Source organism: Triticum dicoccoides, chromosome 6A (genome assembly GCF_002162155.2).
Source record: "Triticum dicoccoides isolate Atlit2015 ecotype Zavitan chromosome 6A, WEW_v2.0, whole genome shotgun sequence".
Classification (NCBI taxonomy): Eukaryota; Viridiplantae; Streptophyta; class Magnoliopsida; order Poales; family Poaceae; genus Triticum; species Triticum dicoccoides.
Window position 1 is genome coordinate 466,063,276 of NC_041390.1, and position 20,910 is coordinate 466,084,185.

A 20,910-nucleotide genomic window follows, 5' to 3' on the forward strand; every position below is an offset into this window, starting at 1 on the left:
GTTTGTGGCCTATTCAAGAAGGCAAGATGGCGGCGGCTCTCTGAAGATGGAATAAGGTTCTCCCCGCCTAGCTCTATTTCCGATGGTGCGTCTAGCATCGTCGGTGGGTGTGTAGAGATGTGTATTTGGCGGATCTATCTTTGGTAGATCTGCTCGATTATGTTTGTCGTTCGTCTACGTTTGTGTCTTCAGTTTGGATCCTTCCAATATATGCAACTCTTCATCGGCGGCGGTTACTATTCTGGTGCGCTGGTCCTATGGGGCCTTAACACGATGACTTTCCGACTGTCTACTACAATAAGTTTTGCCCGGCTCAAACGAGGGAGGGGCGATGACAGCAGTGTGCCTTTAGTTCGCTTCAGTTTTTGTAGTCGTCGCTAGATGGTCTATAATCTGAATGTAATTTTTATTATTTCTGACGATCAGTGTACCACCATATGATCGGAGATGAATAGATCAAAAAAATCCATAAAAAAAGAAACGACGCACCAACATGCAGATTGTAACAGTGCCTCCAACTGCAGCATGTGATTGGCACCAAGATTTATACATTTGCCACACAATGGATTAGGTCCAAATGTGTATGATACAAACAATTTGATCCAAATTTGGCCACACGCATAAAAACAAGATTTCCAGATAAGAGCATCTACACTTGGGTGTCTCAAACTCACCTCATACGTCGGAGCGTGCCGCCCGATCATTCACCTGTCACGATTTTCTGGCCTAGATGGCCCCTCCAAACGGGGCTCAAACGCCCGGGTTGACCGGCACCCCTCATATCCGGCCTAAATATGGGGCAGATTGGGGATGGCTGGGCGCGTTCGGAACGCCCGCCACGTAGGACTGCTGAAGGGGTCCCACGCGGACTCGCCCGGAAACCCGACAGTCCGACGAACGCCTCCTCCGTCGTCGCGGTGTGAACATCGTGTGGCGCCGCTTCGGCTCGCCGCTCGAGAGCAAATCCGCCTATTTAACTCGGCCGAAGTCCCGCAACCCTAGTCCACCCACCTTCCCCCTCTCCGTGCCTCCAGTCCGAGCCCATCCACCTCCTTCCTCTCCCGCTCCGGCGCTCTGCCCATGTTCCGGCGCTCCATCATGGTCCGAAGGAAGATAACATACTACACAAGACAAGCCGTGTGCGCTGCCCGCATTGTTGTCGGGCTGCCTTCCGACTTGCCAGAGCTGAAGGAAAAGGATGAGCAGCCGGGGGAAGAGGAGGAGGAGGAGCTAGCTGCGATGAAGGGGGAGGATGCGGAGGAGCAGCAGCTGTCGGGCTTCCACATGGACCAGGCGGAGGCGGAGTTTGCCATCGCCTAGTGCGACAAGATGGCGGAGCAACAGGCCATCCTGGAGTCCATCCAGGATGAGGCCTATGGGCGTTCCTCCGGCAGGAGCAGGCAGCGTCCGGCGCGCTGTTCGTCGAACTCGACGTGGAGATAGAGGCGAAGGAGGCCGGAGCGGAGCAGCCGGAGGCACCGACGGAGGCAGAGCTACAGCTGCCGCCAATACTGCCGGAGCCGGTCACGGAGATCGCCCACATCTCCGACGATGAGTAGCTAGGTGATCAACGTAGTAAGTAGGTCTATTTCGTTTGGATGTCTTTGTATGGATTTAAGAATCTAGTATGAGATATCCGGATAGAATTAATGAAATTTGAGGCGTACCCGGTCACTGCCCGCGGATGCTCCCTGACGCGTCCGTGGGCATTTGAGGGGTCATATTTGACATATCGGTTGTAGATGCTCTAAGAGCAACTCCAACATGCTGGCTCATTTCGTCCGCGTGTGTCCATTTTGGTCGTCGTGGATAGAATAGTCAGCCCAACGCGTCAATCCAAACGGAAGCGCGTCCGCTTTTCATCCTCCTACCGACCCATTCCCAACCCAATTTTTAGGCTCATTGCATCGGCGCGGGCACGAGGCGGATGCGCGCGGCATGCACCTACTCCTTCCCTGGCCCGCCAGTCAATGGCAAAGCGACCAGCATTTCCCTCCAATATCCCAAAACCTCCCGCCCGCTCGCCATGGACGACGCCCTCTATGCCGCCGCTGGCCTCGCCTCCCTCACCTCATCCGGCCTCACCTCCGCCACCTCCCCTCCCCACGCTTCAAAGGCAAGCCCCACGTCCCCGCAAGACCGCTACGCCGCCAAAGAAGAAGAAGCAGCTGACACTCGAGGAGCGGGTCATGCAGTCGGCCAAGAGAAACAGTCAGAGGCACGCGGTGGACGCAAGGGACAAAGCAGCGGCCGTGGCTGCCCTCACCGCCGCTGTACAGCAGGAGGAAACCAACGCCTGAGTGGTGGCGGAAATGAGGGAGGCCTTGATCTACCTAGGGTTAAACCTTAACTAGCACGGGCTCGTCACCGTCGCCGAGGCCACGGCTAGCATGAGCTCCTCCGTGTTTCCTCAGATGGTGCTCCCAGAGTCGTCGCGCGCGTCAGCCACGCTCCCGATTCCCGGCTTCCACGTCTATCCGCAAGCCTCTCGACTTGTCAGGGAATGCTCGCCGGAGGTGAGCGTGGTGGCGCCTTTCACGCCTGCGCCCATGCCCATCAACATCAATGCCACGCTGGTGGTCGGTGCATCATCAACCGGAGGGGCGAGGAAACGCCCGTTGGAGATGCCAGCCGACGTGCTCCCCGACGCCCACAACCTGTTCGACAGAATGCCGACGGCCGGCGACGAGGAAACGGCCAACCGTTTCATCATGGAGAACATCATCTTCGAAGGTGGTGCGGCGGCCGCTGGCTCCGATGGTAGTTCCGCCGTGGCTGCCTACGATCCCAATTTGACCCAAAGCCAAGACGAGCGAGCGCCATTCACAATGGCGACCTATGATCAAGCTGACATGCATGACACCTTGATGGAAGATTAGGTCGGCCCGGACGGCTTCCCGCTCGACCACGAGTTCCCGAAGGACTACAATCTCGAGGAAGAGGATGAAATGGACATCGACGGGGAGCCTTTGTTATAGGACGAGCTCGCCAACCAAGCCGCTGGGGCGAAGCCGAAGCGCAAGAGCAAGCGGACAAAGGCATACATGTTGTCCAAGAACAAACTCCTTTTTGAATGTTGGAGGGACATTGGCAAGACCCAAGGTCGGCGCCGAACAAAAGGCATCAACCTTTTGGATTCGTGTCCATCGTGAGTTTCATGAACGCGAGAAGTTTCCGTCCTACCAAATGCATAGCATGCATGGGTGGGTGTCCATTTCGAAGCAATGGAGGGTGATACAATAAGAGTGCAACAAGTTTTGTGCCACCCTTGAGAGCATCAAGGCACGCCCCATGAGCGCCATCAGCATGCAAGATATGGTATACATGCACCCTCTTCATTTCCATTCTCGTTATGCTTGCATGTCCATTTGCATATCCATTTGCCCATATGCTTGCATGCTATTCATTTGTACGCATTCTAAGCTTTGGAGGCATTCAAGGCCCAACATGAGGGCAAGTCCTTCAACCTCTCCCATTGTTGGATGGTCATCAATGGGGAGGAGAAGTTCAAGGCGCAATGTCACCCTCATGGCGCATGGGGGGAAGAAAGCCGTGGAGGAGGTTGGGCCGTTGGGGAGGAAGAAAAGCCACGGCCGCGGGGGAAGACTAACTCCAAGAAGGAGGACAAGCGGGATGCGGCGTCGATCACCTTGCTTGCAATCGTGGAGGGCATGATGAGAAAAAAGGACTCAAGGGAGAAGAAGCGCCGGCAAGACAAGGGAGAGCAAATGAACGCCTTCATGGAGATCCAAAGGAGGAGGCTTGAGATGGACGACGAGAAGCAAGCCAAGATGCTTGAGATGGAGGCCGCCAATGCCAAGACCAAAGCGAAAGAAGTGACGCTCGCTAGCATGATGACGGGGTGGAGATCATGAAGGTGGACCTCAAAACCGTGTTGCCGAGGAACAGGCCATGGTTCGAGAAGATGAAGGCCGACATGCTCAAGTTTGATGACGAGTGAACTATGACGGCAAGCGTTGTCCCTTTTTTGTATTTCGGCAAGTGTGATGGCATGACCACAGTCGAGATGGCGTGGTCGACTTCCCGCCCCCTTTCTATGTGTTGGCATGTGTGCGGCCGCTGACAAGTGCGCTAGTATGAACTGTGTGGTGGGTTTTTTGAAGGCTGACATTGTATGCCGGCCGCTGGCATGGTGTCGGCGTGAACTTTGGACGACAGCATGGCCACTGGCATGATCTATGACCGCGGGCCTTTCAAATTTGTGCTCGGACATAAAATGAGTCGTGGGCGTTGGACGTACAACCAATCCAAAAAAAAATAGGACGGACGCCGAGTAGGCGACCGACCCAAACAGATAAAAAAACAGACAAAATAGCTGTCGATTTGACTCGGCACGTTTGAGTTGCTCTAACCCATAGGAAAATCGTGCCACTTCGGAGACAAACGCGCGAGCGCGCACCGGCGGACATGAGAAGAACTCGGGGTTTTTTTAGGGGTAGAAGAAGAACTCGTTGTTGGTACGTGTAGCAGGAGGCCATCTCTTGTCTCAACTAGTTTTCATCTAAAAAAAAGTCTCAACTATAGTTTTTACGGCTCAAGACAGTGGCAGTGGTCCATTACAACAACTTGTGAAAAATCAAAATGCCCTTGGAGATCAAGATTTTCATTTTGGTTGCTGCTGAAGAACAGCATACCAACGAAGGATGGGTGGGCAGGAAATAAGCAAAGTCATTTCTGCTCCGAGGATGGAACTGTAGATTACCTTTTATTTATATGTTCTGTAGCTAGATTTATCTGGTAGGTGGTGTTGTCTGCTCTGAATCTCCGTAGATCTCCTATACTGACACAAGGGATCTTTTTCATTTCGAGTGAAGCCACGCAACCCGCTACTTTGTGAGGCAGCGGTTGTAGTGTGGACAATATGGAAGACACGCAATGTTGCTTGCTTCCGACAAAAAATCTCTAATGATCCTGCTAATGTGGTTTTTACGATGTGTAATTACACCAATTTTTGGGCGATGCTGCGGAAGAAACCCGGGCGAAAAGATCTTGAAGGAGTCAACCTGATCAAGATGGTGATTCGAGATGCTTTTACTCACAAACATGGATGGGCGCCGACTAGAAGGAGGATTGCAGGATGTTGATGAATATATTTTCCTTAGTTTCACCTTGCTTTTACATCTATTCCACGAACAAGGAGGATTGCGCCGACTACAAGGAGGATTGCAAGCCCGTTGCTTCAAACAAAAACTCGTTCATATACGGCTAAGAGGATCATATATTGATCAACATACCGACAAGGCCCGTATGTAGGCACAAGGTGGCAGGATACTTGATCAGACCCGTTGAAGTTTCAACACAGTACAGGGTTGGCAAGACTGAGTGCTCTCCGAGGCAATCGGTATCCCCACCCCAGATCGATAATATGATAGGACGGGTGAAATCTAACGCCCCATCAGGATTCCTCCTATGATGATGCCTTTCGTGTGTCCTCGACAGCTTCATGCCAGGTACTAGATAGATGAATGAACATGGGCAGATCTTCTCTGATCTCGGCGACTGCACGGTTGCACACATGTCAAATACACCATGGCAACCCTACTCCCATTTTGATCCCCAAAAGGGATGGCAAGGCGTCGGCCTACAGAGCCTAGAGAACCAAAGCGGTAGCGTGTTCGTTTGGTCGGAACCTCTATATCTCTCTAGCAATCGGTCCTAGACCCTTACCCACACGTGGTAAGAGGGTTTAACCAGTTGCAGACAACGGCGAGCATAACTGAAGGATGTGTTCATCGATTGATTACCCAATTGAAAATCCATCGATAGTAAGTAAGATCATCATACTTGCACGACCCAAACAATAGCGTGCGGTGCGGTGCCAATTCTACGCATCAGCTTTTGAGGGTGCAGTATCAGCCAGCCGCTTGTAGGTTTTTTTTAAGGGAAACAACAGGACTCTGCTGCGTATTTTTATTAAATTTCAAATAAAAGGTACAAAAGTAGTTCATGAAAGAGAAAAAAGGAAGTATACATCAAAGAAAAAATAGTGGAAGCCACCTGACCCAGACAGCAAGCAAGCACCACCACCACCCCTGGGGCTGCTGTAAGCCTGTAACCATTGTTCAGACTTCAGACTCCCTTTTCTCTATATTGTTAAATAACTCATTCTTTAGTAATTTGGTTGAACAGGCAGGTATACTTGCCTAGTACACTAGTGTCAAAAACACTTTTATTATGGGACCGAGGGTGTAGGTTCTGTGCTACAGCTAGGCCACATACCGCAAAATGGTCTGCATTTGGAACAAGGTTCATGCATCTTTGACGTGAACAGCAGGAGCTCTGCTTTGGCATTAAAGAAGAATAGAAGTTTTACACAATTCGGACAAATCCAGGCCAAGAGCCCGGCCTTTGGTCAGAGAGTATTGACAGGAGAAAGACAAAGAAAAAGAATATGAAAAGACGCCATGTGTTTTTATGTGTCCCCAGTGCCTTTTTATGTGTCTGCGAACTGTAAGACCTTTATGATGATACTTTCTGGATTTTTAATAAAAGGGCCGCATGCATCATCATGATGCAGAGGCCGGGGGCTTACCTCCATTTCCAAAAAAAAAATGAAAAGATGTCATGTGTTTTTATGTGTCCCCAGTGCCTGCCGCTTTGGTGGCCTTGTAGAAAATCTTGACGTCTTCTCTTATCAGTCCAGCAAGTGCAGTCGGCGTCAGCTCCTTCTGCTCAAAGACCCTACGGTTTCTTTCTTTCCACAGGTTCCACACTATGTAAGCAGCGAGTGTGATTTCATCTCTGTTCTTGTCCTTGGTTCCATCGCATGTGCATAGCCGAGACCACCACTCTCCAATGGAGGTTGTCGAGGAGGCCAACATGCCCATCATGTCGTCAGGTTGCTAGAACTGGAGCCAAACCTCTTTCGCAAAGCAGCAGGCCAGGGTGATGTGTTCGGCCGTCCAATTTCTGTTTTGCAGCAACAACCATAAGTAGAATTTAACTTTTCCTTTCATCTTGCCCCTCCACACTTGGGCCAGCCCAGGCTTGTTTATCCTTGCCACAAAGTGGGTGTCATAAGCAGAGACGGCAGAGTATTTTCGATTAGCAATCAGGTTCCAGAGGATCTTGTCTTTGCTGTCCGTGAGCTGAATCGATTGAAGTTCCTCCCAAAGCCGGACGAACTGATTGAGCTGCCCTTCCGTTGTCATTCTCTGTAACCCAAGCATCCATCTTCCATTGTGGAGCGCCTCTCTAACCGACATCTTCTTGAATCTGGCCAGTTGGTATAGTTCAGGATACATAAGACATGAGGCCTCCCCGTTTAGCCATCGGTCCCTCCAGAACGCCGCAATGTTGCCGTCTCCCAGCTAAATCGACGCGCAGCTCGTAAACAACTGCTTATCCATCTCATCGCAAGGCGTCGGCGATCCCTTCCATGGCCTATCCTCATCTTCCCATCGAAACCATTCCCACCTTAGACGGAGAGCACAGCTGAAGCAGTCAATGTTTTTGACCCCTAGCCCACCACATCTTATTGGGGAGCAAACTTGCTTCCAGTTGCGACCTCCCAAAGAAAGTTTCTTCTCAACTTATCCACCTTCTTAATAAACCACTTATCCGGGGCAAAGGCTGTCAAGAAGTAAGCTGCCGTTGCCGTGACCACCGAGTTGATGTACACTAATCTTCCTCTCCTATTAAGCATTCTGCCTTTCCTCAACGAAATTTTTCCGGCCATTTTATCAATCAGCGGTTGAATCTCAACTCTCTTTGGTTTTCGAATCCCAAGGGGCAATCCCAAGTATTGGCAGGGAAGAGAGCCTTGCACAATCCCAGCATCGACCAACAACTGTTGAAAATCCCTGTCATGGAAAGCAATGAAGAAAACATCGGATCTGTATCAGCTGGAGACTAGCAACAACAGCTATGGTAGTTGCTGCGCACTCAGATTAGCTTTCACAAGAGGCTCCTGGTTACAAGGACAGAGACAAGGACTACATTCCGTGGTATTATGGGCAATAACCAAACTTTAACAGCACACACACACACACACACACACACCCTACAAATACTCTGCCCTCCTGGTAGTTGGTCGGATACTGGAGTCACCCTACGTGACATGCTGGCCAAGAAAACCCTACTATGTAAATACATGAGAGCCCGGGTTATCAGAGTACCTAAAACGCAACAAGATACAGGGGCATCTACATCTTGGAATTCTCTCGCTGTATAAGGACACTGGCTGCATCGTTCAGCGATTCAAGCCTCGCGGCGACATGTAAGCCATGTTAAGGTTTCAGTTACTAGCTAGCGGGCTAGAAGCTTGTACGATGGCATATCCTCAACCCGCTGAATATCTTCAATCAACAGCTCCCTTTCTAGCTGCCGTCGTGTGGATTTCATGACTGTCTGCAATTTTAGTAGTGTAATCAGGTCAGGAAGGACTCTTAAGTTCGAATACATGAAGCTGTTCAAAAAGTGTTAAGGTTAAGGGCCTGTCTGGAACAGTGGCATTTCTTGGTGAAGTGTCGGTATTTGTTCCAAACAGGCCCTGATAGGGGAGAAATATTCCTGGTTGCAAGAATTTGGGTAGAACGGCATCATACATTGAAGTCCATGTAAGTAGCATGCATGTCAAGCCATTGCTGATCCATCAGCTTGAAGGTTATGCAGTACAGGATATCAAAGGCTCGATCATTTTCTGAATTACAAAAATAAATAAATGAGAAATCAGCATCAGGAGTATTAGTAGTATGTGGTGTCTACTTTTAAGAAGTACTATAACTAAAAAGTATGATATGCTGGCTTTGGGCCATAAAGGAGAATTCAGAGAACACTCCTTATCAATTTAATAATGAAAAATTATCGGTAAGTGGTAAGAACTGTTAATGCACTTGTAGTCATCACAAGCATATATTGTTCAGCTGCCGTGGAAAAAACCTAATCGTAAGCAGCTCTTGTAGATTCTCAACTGCTCTCCATAAAAGGAAAGAGGAAAGAAAGACTGTACCTGAAAGTAGCTTTAGGAAAACAGCTCCCAACAATGACCTTGGTTTGACTGCAGAGGAAACAAAGATCACGTGTCAGTTCAACATGAAAATGGATACTCCACATTTCACTGCAGGAACTAGTATTATCTGGTAAACAATGATAAGCACAAAACTTTTGGCAACAAAACCTGCTTGTAGATCAAGCATCTGAATGAGCATGAATGTTATATTTACACCAGCTACCGCAAATGGATACTCCCAAATTGCACGGTCACCATTCTGCTTACGAAGAAGTTCCTGAAAAGATTTCTGTACAGGGCATGCATTGCTTAGTGTGATGACCATAAAAAGAAAAAAAATAAGGGTACGAGATTACTGTTTCAGTGTCATATTGAGCAACATTAAAGGTAAAACTGGACTATTTCTGCATTTTATTCTGTAAGGTGTACCTTGGATTCGCTTTATTTAGTCTACTGGATACACTTTACATTTTCTTCTTTACTTTTCTACATTAAGGCAATTATCAGAGGAATACTACATGCCCTACATCCAGTAAGAGCAAACAGTGCCACATTTCATATTTAGCACTGCAGCATTGCAAAGCCATCTATATTATGCCTATTGTGTTCAAACATAAGTGTTAACTGCTAAAGAGTGAAGACTTTGTCAGAACTTCATCCTGTAAACAGTGACTAAATGAATCATAGGATACACATATCCTTGGAATTGACAACTACACTCACCGGATAGTTCCTGGCGAAGAACAATAAATTCTCCAAGGAGATGAAGCCTCCACCTCTGTAATGCAAACACGGCAAAAAATCATACATCTCAAGTTCTGTAGTTTAGCGACAGAATACTGATATGGAGCGTAGTAACTGGAATGAATGATAAATACAATACCTAAAATCCGTGGATGGATCTTTCCCTTGCCAGCCCATCTCTTTCCATTGTTCCGATATTAGGCCCCTAAGCTCAGTTCCAGGAAAGGAGGCGCACCAAAGGGCCTTCAGTTCTTCCTGATAGAGCGAAAAATGAGGTCACGGCTTAATAAATAGTTCCAATTTATGAAGGGTCATTTTGTATTGAAGCTTGCAAGATATAGTGCGCCCCCACTTCATAAAGAAACAATATGGACTACCAGAACTACCTAACTTAGTAACTAACTCCACTTTCAAGAGTCATCTTGTACCAAGAGATTAGTTGAGGAAATTTGGCAAAAGTGGCACTCGCCCACTTCTGAACAGAACAATATGGAATATAAGTACTCAACTACGATCCATGTATGAACAGTTCGGTGGCAATATCAAGAAAACGCAGGTACCTGATGCTCTATGTTTGAACTATCATACTGAATTTCTATCCGGTTCTGTAACCTCAGTAGGCACTCTTCCTGGAACAGGCAAGGCAAAAGGCAAAGATATTACTTCCATGGAAAACTTTAATATCCTGTGGTTAACACGAGAAACGCACAAAATTAGTCGAGAAAAACTGAAGTGTGTTCAAAGTAGCATGAAAGCCAGTTAGTTGCACTGCAGTATGTAAGCATAAAAGTGCATAAAGCAATGCGAGATCCGGGTGTGGTTTAGCAAACACGAGATGAGCTTCGGGGACGCTAAGCCAAAAAATTACAAGCTCGCGATCGTTCTCCAAATTCTGGCGCAACATTGACACCAGAGAGGCAAACCTGGGGATCAAATGACTGAAGGGGGAGCTAAGCTATGTTCACCTGAACGGGAGTCAAATCGAAGGAAAGGCGGGCGTCGCTGTCCCTACTCTGCACACAGACGCAGGAGAGCCCCCTCCCTATCCATGCCGTCGAGCCGGTCACGACCTCCGCTGCAGCAGCGCACGCGAACACTCGAAGCGTAAGGTAAGCATCCATTGGCGAAGAGGAGACAGAGAAGTCGGAGAAGGGCCAACCTGAGGACGAGTGATGGAACGCGACGGCGCCGGCCGCGCGGTCGGAGCCGGCGAGCCGCCGGACGGCGACGAAGGAGCCGGCGTTGGTGTCCATGCCCGCCTCGCCCCTTGGCGCCGGCGTCTCTGCCACCTCTACCTCCCGCTACTCGGCGCGATCCGCGCGACGGCGGGGGTCCATGCGCCGGCCGGAGCTCGAGTCTCGGCGGCGGGATCGCGCGAGCGGATCCCAAGTAGGCGGGAGAGGAAAAGGAGGGAAGGGGGCCGGATTGGCGAGGCTTCGCGGCGGTCTCTTCCGTCCGTTGGTTAGTTGGTTGGCTCGGCTGTGCTGCCTGCCTCTTTCTCTTTCTGGTTGGGGGCGCTCCGCTGCTGCTGCGCTGGTGAACTGCTGGTGGTGGCAGCGATGCTGCAAATAAATGAATAATCCATCCCAGCGTGCCATGCTTCTCTTTGATTCGCTCCTTTTTTTTCTATGATCTGATTCGGGGTATTTGTGTTTGAATAGTACTGAGTATTTTTTTAAGGGCGTATAAACAGGATGCTTTTGTAGATGCAAATCTTTATGTTATTCGTCCGTTTGGGTCGGCCGCCCGCCCGGCGTCCGCCCTATTTTTGATATGGGTCGGCAGCGCGTCCAACGCGTCGACCCATATGTGCCGGCGTGGCCGGCTGGCCGCTCAATTTTGCATTGATTTGCATTTAACATATTGTCAAATGAAAATGTTTTACAAGCAAAATAGTTTGACCGCCCAAATAAATAGTATAGTTTTATAAGCCAAATACAGATAAAAATGTTTCACATAGTTTTGCAAACGAATAAAAGAAGATACATCTATTGGTTGTCAACATGAACCCATATATGCTCAACCAAATCATTTTGCAGTTGCACGTGAGTTTCCCAATCACACATGTCTTCATGAAATTGAGTGAAGTGCTCAAATGTTGCCGCTACTCCATGTTCAGGCACAACATTTTCACCCTGAACTGAAAGCCTTGATCGTACAGACGTTCCGGGCGCTCGTCTTCTACGATCATATTGTGCATGATCACACAAGCAGTCATCACCTCCCACAGTTTCTGCGTGCTCCAAATATTAGCAGGATACTGAACGATGCCCCATCGAGATTGCAAAACACTAAAGGCACGCTCGACATCCTTCCTAGCACTTCTTGCTCTTGGGCAAATCTTTTATTTTTCTCTCCAACAGGGTTGGGTATTGTCTTGACAATAGTGGTCCACTGAGGATAGATACTGTCACCCAGATAGTACCCTTTGTCGTAGTTGTGGCCGTTGACAGTAAAGTTCACCGGTGGGTTGTTGCCTTCGGCAAGCCTAGCAAACACCGGCGAGCGCTGAAGCACGATGATATCATTGTGTGATCCAGCCATGCCAAAGAAAGAGTGCCAGATCCAGAGATCTTGAGACGCCACGGCCTCTAGTATGACAGTGCAAGCCCTGACATGTCCCTTATACTGCCCTTGCCAAGCAGAAGGGCAGTTCTTCCACTCCCAGTGCATGCAGTCTATGCTGCCAAGCATCCCCGGGAAGCCCCTGCTAGCATTCATCGCCAACAAACGGGCTATATCTTCAGTTGTCGGCTCTCTCAAGTACTCAGGGCCAAACACAGCAATAATAGTCTTGTAGAACTTATACAGGGACTCTAGACATGTAGACTCACTCATACGGACGTACTCGTCAATGAGATCACCGGGCACTCCGTATGCAAGCATTCGGATGGCGGCAGTGCATTTCTGATAAGAGGAGAAACCAATCTTGCCGACGGCATCCTCTTTGCACTCGAAGTAGTCATCATAGCCGACCACTCCCTCTCTAATACGCTTGAAAACATGCCTACTCATACGGAAATGGCGGCGGAATTTGTGATGTTTGAACAACGGGTTTGTTGTATCAAAGTAGTCCTTCCAGAGAAGGAAATGCCCGCTCTCTCGGTTGCGATTCAATGCCGGAAGGTGGCCCGAAATGGAGCCACGGAACAACGGCCGCTGGCTGTTGAGGTGGTGATGGACCAACACGGCAGCCAATATCTCCTCCTCGTCGTCGGACGATGAATCGTCGGAGTCGCAAAGGAAATTGTGAAAAAGGAACTCGTCAGCGGAGTCCATTTCGTACCTTGGCAAACTGTCAAACAGCTTGCGGGCGTTGAAGAAGGAGACGGCAGGTGAGGGCAGTCATGGCGCCCATAGACCAGCTAGCTGCCCTGCCGGCGTCCGATGAGTGTGACGGCATCCGACGAGCATGCCGGTCAGATGTGGCAGGGGCGGCGAGGCGGCTTCTTGGTCGCGGGCAGTTGTGCGGTGGGGGAAGCGACGGTGGGAAGCAGTTTGCTCCCCGACGGTAAAACGGCGACAGAGGGCGACGGGAGGGAGCGGCGGCGTTGCTGGGCGGATGTGGAGGCGGCGGCAGCTGGAAGAGTCGCCGGCAAAAATGGGTGGCGGCGTCGGCGATGGAGGAGGCGGGCGAGGGTTTCTTGTTGGCCGAGGGGTGAGAGGGGAGGCCAATGTGCCACAGACCAACGGGCCGAGGGACAGGAGCAGGCGAGCGCGCGCGTCCGTCGCGTGTCCGGCCGATGCAAATCCGGCTCAAAATGGGCCAGGAATGGGTCACCCGCGAACGAAAAATGGACGTGCGTCCGTTTCGGTCGGCGCGTTGGGCCGCCTTTTGTGTCCGCACCGACCCAAACAGACGGCCACAGACAAAATGGGTCGCCCCATTGGAGTTACTCTTAAGGGGTATTTTAGTTGTTTAGGGCTGGAGGGATATGAGTGATGCTGCTCAGCTCGAAAGTATATGGGCGATATAAGGGGTGCGACTAGTTGAGATTTTGTGACTGATCATCGACCGGGCCGTCCTCCCGGATGTATAGGGGGCGTTTGAGGAGTTCGACTATAGATACTCTTAGATCGCACCAAAGGTTTTCTACTTTATTTTTTAAATGGAACACCTTGAATTACAATTACGAGGGACCGATCAAATCGACAGTCACAGCACGAATTACATCGTCTGGAAAGTTCTATTGTCAGACATGCAGGCTTTTGAGAGCTCCACTCGACCCAATAGCAGCCAACACATGCGCTGGGAGATTACATAAATGAGGATAGCACATAGCTCCATGGAATAATACACCCAGAGGTCCATGATCCTGGGAAGGAGAGGATGTAGCCTATTGCAGGGTCAAGCAATCCATCTCAAAAAACAGACGCCCCATACCTTGTGTTTCAGCTGGCCGAATAGCTTGAGAGCTTTTGTTTCTGCGTGTAGAGCAGCACTTTGTTGATGATCTCCCCAGCAGCAGTGAGGATAGCCACACCGTCCGGCAGTGGCAATGGCTCCCCAACCCCCCCTCTCCTGCCTTTGTCTTGTAGGTTGCGTCGACGTTTATCTTCATAAAATTGCGCAATGGGGGGAGGGGCAGCCACCACTTGTGATTGGGCTTGGTCTGTTTTGTTGTCTTACTGCCCAAGAACTCCTGCCATTCAGCAATTTCATGGCCAACATTAATCTCGGTTGCTTGTGATTTGATCAACACGGTGTTCACCACCGATGCTTCACCGGTGTGGAGAGGGATCGAATTTGGTCTTGAGTTACTCAAAGAAGGTCTGATATGGCGAGTGGGTAATGGAAGGAGAATCCAGATTACAAGAGATCAATGGATCCCTAGAAAAGAAGGCCTCAAAACAGCGAATTTTATTCAGAGAACTCGACTACGATGGGTCAGTCAACTGGTGTCCCATGACTCAAATGAGTGGAACACGGATCTCATTAGGCAATATTTCACCCCTTTGATGTAGATGAAATTTGCAAAATTCGTTTACTTTTGGAACAGGTGGAGGATTGTGTGGCATGGCACTACGAGAAAAACGGTATATTCACTGTTAATAGTGCTTACAAGCTTGTGGGTTCTCTAAAAAGAAAAGGAACACTGTTGCCGACTAGCTCAACCAGTGATCCGGGGGATAGGAAAATCTGGGATGTGATTTGGAAGGCAAACATACCGAAAAGGATTAAAGTCTTCGCTTGGAGAGTGGCTACCAAGTCCCTTGCTACAAAACACAATACCTTCATTAGAACCATAGTAAAGGAGGATGTATGTGATATATGTGGAAGGGAGAGGGAGGATGAATTTCATGCAGTCATTTCGTGTACTCGCAGCAAAGCGTTGAGAGATGCCATGAGAGCAAACTAGAAAATTCCAAAAGAATCGGCATTCAGAATGATGGGTGAAGATTGGTTGCAGATGCTACTCACTTCACACCCAATGCATATCAAGAATAATATCCTCATGATTCTGTGGAAAGCCTGGCAGTTAAGGAATAACGTGATTCATGGGGATGGGAAAGATACTGTAACCGGAGCTATGCATGAGTTAATTAGATTGGGTGAGGAACTGGCACTTGCAGCACACGCAACAGTCACATCTGCTAGTCAGTGCACTAGTCAGGCGCAGGAAGACCTGATTCAGGCTCCAGTGAGGCCTGCATCCATGCACTGGCTAACACCTCCTTTCGGATCAGTTAGACTGAACTGTGATGCAACCTTTATGCAAGAGACACGCGATACATGGGGAGGGGCCATCGCGCGGGACCATAGGGGACACCCTCTCTTCTCTGCTGGACGACAACTGCGCCAGTGTAGTTCCCCTAAGGAAGCAAAAGCGTCAGTTGTCTCGATGGGACTAGCGGATTTGGCTAGACTTTTTAACGGCCATGTTGTTGTGGAGGTGGATAACTCCACAGGTGGACGTGAGGTGCTATCCAAGGATATATGCAAATCACCCTGGTTTGCGGTAATGAAGGACATTGGAAACCAGTTGAAGGCATTTCTTACAGTGGAGGTGAATATTGTTGGAAGGGCACTGAACAAAGTGGCCCATGAAATCGCAGCGATGGCGAGAGGTTCAGGTGATCATTACCTGATAGCGGATGTGCACGCAAATGTGAGGAAAACCATGTTGTCGGATTACTAACACCAACGCATAAAGTGTATGTTGTTGGTGTCGTGGTTCTAAGTCTGACAGTAGAGTGGGGGTAGGTATGGAGAGGCAAGGTCCTAGCTATGGAGAGGTTGTAACACAAGAGATGTATGAGTTCAGGCCCTTCTCGGAGGAAGTAAAAGCCCTACGTCTCGGAGCCCGGAGGCGGTCGAGTGGATTATGTGTATATGAATTACAGGATGCCGAACCCTTCTGCCTGTGGAGGGGGGTGGCTTATATAAAGTGCGCCAGGACCCCAGCCAGCCCACGTAATGAAGGGTTTAAGGTGTATTTAGTCCAGGGTGTTACTGGTAACGTCCCACATAAAGTGTCTTAACTATCATAAAGTCTACCTAACTACAGGCCGTTGCAGTGCAGAGTGCCTTTTGACCTCCTGGTAGTCGAGTGAGTCTTCGTGGTCGAGTCCTTCAAGTCAGTCGAGTGAATCCCTCGTTGGTCGACTGGAAGGTGACCTCTTCTAAGGGTGTCCTTGGGCAGGGTACTTAGATCAGGTCTGTGACCCTACCCTAGGTACATGACCCCATCATTAGCCCCCGAATGGATTGAGGCTTTGAGTGACGGAGGAGTTGATGATGTTTCCGATTGACCTTTGCACACTGGTCGTGCGTTGTCCTGAATCCAGAGAATCTCTTCGTTGATAGTGAGCAACTTGTCTTCAGTCGACTCGATCCATTCTTTTCTTTCGTCGAGTGATCTTTCGGGCTTCGTCGATTTCCGAGCGACGGATCGCAGGAAATCCCGCGCCTGACAGACTGATCTGCCGTTAGCGGATTCCGCGGGATGCGAAATTTGGGGAAACGCGCGAAGCGGAGCGGACTGCGGCGTTCGGATGGGACGGGACATAGACGCCTCGATTCTCGTGCCGCTTTCTTTGCCACGTATCTCGCCCGTGTAACAGTTCCAGGATATGATTAGATCTGCCGGGTCCACCTGTCATCCACTCGGAAGGGATCTTATAAATGCGCCCGGCGGGGGTTTTTTGAACAGTGCCTCAACATTCTCTCTCTCTGCCTCCTTCGTCTCCGCCCAACGCGCTCGCTCTTGCCCCCGCACCACTTCTCCTCACGCGCCCCGCCGGAAGCCATGGTCAAGGAGAAGACGGCGGCACTGGAGCGCGCGAAGAAGGCGTCGGCGACGGAGAAGGCGAAGGGGAGATCCACCAGCCGCGGTGGGTCTTCGTCCAGATCCCGCCTGCCGAAAGGCTGGGTCCAGGGAGATTGGATCCAGTCGACCATCACGGAGAAGGACCTCCTCGACATGGCCAACGAGGGCCTGATCCCCCATGGAGCTGCGAGGCTTCCGGGGAAAGAGTGGCAGCCCCAGCCGGAAGAGGGTGAGTGCGTGCTTCTGGCTATCCATGTCGACCGCGGATTCTCTTTGCCGCTGAGCGTTTTCTTCCGTGGTTTCTTGAACTTTTTTGGAGCGCAACTCCACCACTTCACCCCGAATTCTATCGCCTATCTTGCCGCGTTTGTGTCCATGTGCGAGAGTTTTCTGGGCTGTCGACCGCACTGGGGCTTGTTCAAGCACATATTCACATGTCGCTCTCAAACTGTGAAGAAGGCGAGCCCAGGCGACGAAAGAATATGAGTGGTCCAAATGTGTGGAGGTCTGGGGATCCAGGTGAGAAACAAGAGCACCTTCCCAGCTATGACATTTCCCGAGTCAGTCAGAGGCTGGCAGTCGACCTGGTTCTACTGCCAGGACGAGTCGACACCGGGGCAGTCGAGTGGGCTCCCTCCATTTACCATGGACCGAGTGAACAAGCCCTCCTCCCTGAAGCTGATTCCGGAGGAGAAAGCTGACGTGAAGATGTTGATGGAGCGCCTAGTTCAGTTGGTTCGGGAGGGAGTGACGGGCATGGATCTCCTGGAAGTTTTCCTTAGGCGCCGAATCCAACCTCTTCAGTTCCGGAGCCACTGCATGTGGTTGTACTGTGGGACTGAGGACGTGACTCGGGTTAACCCAGAAACAGTCGACGATGCCACTCTGGAAAGGTGGATGGCCGCTGTTACTGGGAACAAGGATAACCCTCGCGGAGCCAGAAGGATTCCTCCACTCGACTGCCACAGTGACCCAAACAAGGTATGTCTGCTCCACTTCCCATTGTATTTTTGTCGTATTTATTTCTGTTTTCTCTGCCGATCGGTCGACTGATCTTTGTCTTGTTGTCCATCAGGCCCTCACTGAACTGTACTCAATGCCCAACGGAGCGCAGGCTCCGACTGAGGAGGGAGAAGCGAGCGGGGGCGAGAGCCAGGAGGAGGAGTGGGACTCGGACGCCGCCGAGGCCGATGATGATGACGATGACGATGATGATGATGACGATGAGGACGGCGAAGAGGAGGAGGAGGAGGAGGTCGCACCACCGCGCTCGGAAAGGCGGTCGAAACTTGTCCATGACCCTGCGACTGAACGCGGCGAGGGGGTCGCGACTGTTATTCAGTCGACCAAGCGTCCTCGGACCACCTCTCCGGCGCCGACTGAAAAGGCGCCGAAGCAGCCCAGGGCGGCCCCGTCGAAGCCGACCAAGCACCTGCCGAAGATGAAGATGTCCATCCCCACCATATCAGGGTAATCATATTGCTTATGTCTTCTTGTTTTGTGTGAACTTTATCTCTGGTTGGCGCTGGAGTTAGTCGACTGACTCTTTGGAGTTGCAGTGCTGCTACTTCTGAGACCTCAGCCCGGGCTGACGACCATGCGATGGAGGACGCAGCAACCTCAAAACCTGGTATTATACTCTTAACACCGTTTCTAGTCGACTGACTCATGATCTCTAATTCTGATTCTTTTCTGTAGCTCCATCCAATGTTGTTATCACTCTCCCTGATGACGATGAAGACGAGGAACCACTAAAGCACAGAATGAGAAGGAAAGCGTCTGCCAGCAGGGTGCCCCAGGATGTGACGGTGCCTGAGACTCTGGTCGCGGAGGAGGAGAACACCACTCGACACACTGTGTCCTTCGCAGATCCGCTGACGAGTGCTCCGCAGCCCTCCCTCTTCACGACGCACCACGTCCCAGAAGACCAAGCTGGCGCCGCGAAGGAGGCGATACGCCAGGCAGGGATCATGATGGAGCAGTTGAAGACCATCCGGGATGCGAGCCAAGCAGCTTATGACGCCAGTTCCGCCCTTCAAAGGAATGTTCAGGTCAGTCGACCACCACTTGTTCTGTTAGGATATGCTATCAAAAAACTTTTCTTTCCAGAATTTATAGTAGTCACCCACTGGGTGTGTTGATTTAAACTCCGTGTTAGCGGGGGCACGCTGAGTGCACCCGCTGGGTGTAGTCCCCAAGGCTAAGGTCGACTGCTGGCAGTCGACCTTAGGCTTTATAATTTCAATCTCTCCGTCATTCAACTACGACGAATGGATTTCGCAAACCGGTGGGGGCACGCTGAGTGCACCCACTGGGTGTATTCCCCGAGACTGTGGTCGACTGCTGGCAGTCGGTTACAGTCTTAGAGAATACATCTTGTTTTTTTTTGAGGTCGACTGGTCGACTCTGTCTTCAAATAGGATTAGTGGGGGCACGCTGAGTGCACCCACTGGGTGTAGTCCCCAAGGCTAAGGTCGACTGCTGGCAGTCGGCCTTAGGCTTTATATTTTCAGTCTTTCCGTCATTCGACTAAGGCGACTGGGTTTCACAAACCGGTCGACTGGTCGACTCTGTCTTCGACTGGTCGATTAGTGGGGGCACGCTGAGTGCACCCACTGGGTGTAGTCCCCGAGACTACGGTCGAATGCTCGTATTCGGCTGTAGTCTTAGAAACGCGTGATTTTTCCTTTTTCACTCGGAAGTGAATTATATTTGACATTTTAGTCGATTGGTTCTTCGCAGAACTCCTGTGATCTTGTGGCTCACTACTCTGAGCTGGAAAACAAGCACATTCAGCTCGAGCTGAATTTGAAGCTGGTTCAGGAGAATCTGACTAAGGCAAAGGAGGAGACCGAAGGTATGTTTGGTGAGACCTTGACGGCTGCTTTTTCCCTTTATTTGTTTCAAAATCTGATCTTGATGTAACTTGCAGGTAAGGTGAGGGAGGCCGAACGGAAGAAGGACCTTGAACTAGCTGAGAAGATCAAGCTTGTTGACGAGAAGTTAGCTTCAGTCGCCAAGCTTGAGCAAGAAAATGCCAATCTGAAAGCTGCTCTTGGGAAGAAAAAAGATCTGGAGGCCTTCCTGAATGGTCTTGCCAAGAAGCTGTTTCTTATGCTTGAAGGTAAATCTCTATGCTCGGCGATCATTTCCAACCGTGGTTTTTCCATTCGACCATTGCCTTGACTCGGTGATCATCCTTGCAAAATTTTGTCAAAACTTTGAAGAAGAAACTAGCCGGCTGGAACCAAACCTTGACCCCGTCAATTCTCCGATGGACGACGAAGCTGCCATGAATGTTTTCCGACTGGAGTCCCGTGTTGCAGCTGTCGTGGACTATCTTGCAAGGCTGAAGGTCGCCACATCTCGCATCGACTCGACGCTCTGGCCCGGGGAGACTCTTCAGAATGACCTCGAGTTGCTGATGGCTCGCTTGAACACGATCCCTGGTCGAGTGCAGGAGTGGAAAAAATCCTCGGCTAGGTGCGGTGCAGATGTTGCTCTGTGTCTGGCCCGAGTTCACTGCAAAGATGCGCGAGAAGACAAGCTGGCGGCCCTCCGGGTGGCCAACACCAAGAAACACGACTTCAGGTCCTTTATGGAAACTTTCCTTGCGGCTGCCACTCGGATCGCAGATGGGATTGATCTTGATGAGTTTGTTGCACCTTCCAGCCCTCCACAGGAGGGGTAAAAAACTTCTTCTAAGCTCGACGCTTTAAATTTGCCTCGGTATGCCGAGTGGAATTGTAACCGATAAACCTTAACGGGCTTAGCGCCTGAGCACTTCCGGTTCCTTTAGGTATCGATCCGAACTTGAATTTGTCGTTTGAATATGATTGCTCTTGGCTCGAAATGTCTTTTGCAGGTTCAAAGCAGGGCGCTTACTGCAATCAACTTATTCCTTAATCCACTTAGGTGAGCGCT

At 50.4% G+C, this 20,910-nt stretch overlaps 1 protein-coding gene across 2 annotated transcripts; it reads right to left on the reverse strand.

The window, feature by feature from the left end:
- Positions 1 to 7,888: 7,888 nt before the first annotated feature.
- LOC119317304 (ELMO domain-containing protein A-like) lies at positions 7,889 to 11,260 on the reverse strand. Of its 2 annotated transcripts, XM_037591733.1 has the most exons (9): positions 10,875 to 11,258; positions 10,681 to 10,790; positions 10,276 to 10,344; positions 9,855 to 9,970; positions 9,695 to 9,749; positions 9,140 to 9,260; positions 8,972 to 9,019; positions 8,568 to 8,662; positions 7,889 to 8,370 (listed from the first exon to the last, which is right to left on the reverse strand). In XM_037591733.1, exons 1-9 carry the CDS (start codon positions 10,966 to 10,968, stop codon positions 8,269 to 8,271), a joined length of 810 nt encoding a protein of 269 aa, XP_037447630.1. In that variant the 5' UTR covers positions 10,969 to 11,258; the 3' UTR covers positions 7,889 to 8,268. The 2 variants fall into 2 exon arrangements, with proteins under 2 accessions (XP_037447630.1, XP_037447629.1); XM_037591732.1 differs by having other exon boundaries at positions 10,681 to 11,260.
- Between the last annotated feature and the right edge of the window lie 9,650 nt (positions 11,261 to 20,910).